The 2,679-nt window shown below is 34.1% G+C and overlaps 1 protein-coding gene across 7 annotated transcripts in view; it reads right to left on the minus strand.

Annotated features, from left to right (window-relative positions):
• Nucleotides 1–466: 466 nt before the first annotated feature.
• LOC115996283 overlaps nt 467–2,679 on the minus strand; it is an 18,544-nt gene continuing 16,331 nt past the window's right edge. For 3 of the 7 annotated variants that reach the window (XM_031235467.1, XM_031235475.1, XM_031235470.1), the window contains 4 exons: nt 2,089–2,679; nt 1,721–2,021; nt 1,479–1,614; nt 467–831 (listed from right to left, as the gene is read on the minus strand). In XM_031235467.1, coding sequence (XP_031091327.1) covers nt 1,530–1,614; nt 1,721–2,021; nt 2,089–2,679 — 977 coding nt within the window. In that variant the 3' untranslated portion in view covers nt 467–831; nt 1,479–1,529. Of the gene's footprint in view, nt 861–1,478; nt 1,615–1,720; nt 2,022–2,088 lie in introns of all 7 variants that reach the window. The other 4 variants (XM_031235474.1, XM_031235469.1, XM_031235468.1 and 1 more) reach the window with 4 other exon arrangements.

Consider the following 2,679-nt stretch of genomic DNA (forward strand, 5'->3'; position numbering starts at 1 on the left):
AAAATTAGTGCAAAAGTATCACTCAATTAATTGAATAATATATTACTTGTTTGTTTACAATTATCTTAAAAAGATTGATATTTAACATAACTTAAGTAATTATATTATTTCAAAAATAAATATGAAAAAATGAGAAATAATTAAACTTTAATTATTACGGAGTATAAAAATAAATTCAACGACCAATATTTAGCTTAATTACCATAATAATTATTAAGCAATTATTATTAGTCAATTACACTAAAGTAATTANAATGATGTATATTAATTAATGGTAATATTAAATAAATGAGAAATGTCATTTTTAATTTCATTTAACGAAAATTGTTATTTCTTTTTGTTTTATTTATTTTTCAAAAGGAGTGGACCCCAATTTGATATGATTTTTTTGGTAAATTATTTCCATAGTCTTCTTTTTCTTAAAAAAAAAAAATTCTTTGAGGTATTGTTGCAGTTGACAATAAACTGGATCAACTAAAACATTTTATAGAAGGAAGAATATTATGTAAATGGCCAAAAAAATGTAACCAATCGGGTAGCTCAAGTGGCAAATGAGCCGGGATGAATTTTGGGAAAACCCTAGTTCAATTCCCTCAAGTTATGATTCCCCTGGGCCAGCTAGTAATTGAGTACGTACTTTGTTGCCATCAGTCACAATCTTCACAGACGAGTATATCTTACAAACAAAGAGGAAAAGAAAATAGAGTATAAAACTAAGGAACCGGCAGTCAGATAGGCCCTCCACCACCCATAGTAGTCTTCACTGCAAGCAGCAGAGCACAACAGTTATCTCTGCACATGTGATCACCCATAGTAGTCTTCACTGCAAGCCTGCAAGTAGCGTAGCACAACAGTTATCTCTGCACATGTGATCAACAAGATCAGGAAAACTATGAGAACGAAACCAAAGATGTAGTAGAACTAGCTGCTTAGGCCATATGGATTTCAAGATGAAAAACAGCTCAATGAAAACACCCCAAAAAGGAAGAATAGATCGAAAAGGCAGGTTTCATGTGATCTTATTCGTCTTTACAGGGTCTTCCATAGCTGGATTTTACAGCAAAAAGAATTCCAGGAAACATGAAAGCAGTTTTCAAGGTAATCCTCCTCTTCTTTCCATTCAAACATTTTGTATAAACACACTACTTGATGTGCACTAGATATATATTGCAAACTTTGTGTAGCTAAAGCTAGTTTTCCATTATAATTTACCACATTACGTACATATGTATACATATAATGTATAAGCCATCAAGAACAACTTAAAGCCAGATAAGAAAGAATGAAACACATTTATCAATGTTTGAACGCTTCACATTCAGTAAGAAATAAGAAGCATACCCTTTGTTCCCAATAAATTAACACTGTTGATTACTATATTAAGCAAATAAAACATACAAATGAAAATTTTAAAGTTTTTCCAAGTTGCATTAAAGAGAATTGGCAAAGTTGACAAGCGCAAGAAGAAGAAAACTTACTCAGCGGCGCATGAAGAGGTGGAGGGGGAGGAGCATAGCTGGACTAAAAATCTACTCCCCCCATTTTCTCTTACTCTTCCTATCATTCTTGTCTTGGTCTTCATTGTCGGGAGATGCAAGAGGAGGAGGAGCAGAGCTGAAAATAAATATACAAACAATTAGGACATCAAAAGAATGAATTATAAGCTTTTTCACACAAGCATGAATGAGAAGAATGAATGTGGGGTGTGGGGTGTACTTACGCTATACAGAAACCAGTAAGTAAATGCTTCAAAGAGATGGGGTCATGATGATTGAATTTCATTTTGAAAATGATATATGACGAACTATTTTCAGTTTCATTCCTTTGAATGGTGTGTTCAAGTTCAAAATCAATATTGAAGCCGTATATCAAAATATCTTCATCTAAAGCACAGTACATCACACAAAACCTTCCACCTCCCATATCAGCTAATTGTTTCCAATCACTTGCTAAGCAATCCATATCAAAATCCGAAGTATAAAGTTCAGCTAGAACCCTATGAGATATAGGTTGAATATCACCCTCNCATATCAAAATCCGAAGTATAAAGTTCAGCTAGAACCCTATGAGATATAGGTTGAATATCACCCTCGTCACTAAAGTCAACATTATATGCAATGGGCAGAGCACCAACATTAAGGGCGACTAGAATCCAAGTGTTATCAACCAATTTATCCGAAATCCCCATATCGCCAGCATGTGAGAAGGGAAAAGGAATATTTTTCTCTTCAAATTTGTCCACCATGGACGGACAATCCTCCCATTTTGAATTTGTGGTGTTGAACTTAGATGGTTGACAAAAAGTCTCAGTGTCTGTAATAAGCACATATATATAATCTCTAAGGAAAAAAGAACACTGTACATCAAGATGATCAGTGTAAATTTCACGATCAATTAGAACGGGTGGGGATGGCAGGGTTTCAAACAAATTCTTGTTTGGATCAAAGTATTGAAAACGGAAGGCATCTCTGATCAAACGATAACCAAACAAATTACGCAGTGACAACAGGTAAATCCGATCCTCAGCTCGAATGACGCTAGGAAACACCATGTGTTCACATGTTAACTTCTCAAGTTGTTCAATATTTTCAAACGGAATTTTGTCGAACTTTGTTGGATCAAACATATGAACAACATCGACATATTGATAGTCATCGTCATCCACATCGTCATCCACAT

This window comes from Ipomoea triloba, chromosome 11 (assembly GCF_003576645.1).
Source record: "Ipomoea triloba cultivar NCNSP0323 chromosome 11, ASM357664v1".
NCBI classification, from domain to species: domain Eukaryota; kingdom Viridiplantae; phylum Streptophyta; class Magnoliopsida; order Solanales; family Convolvulaceae; genus Ipomoea; species Ipomoea triloba.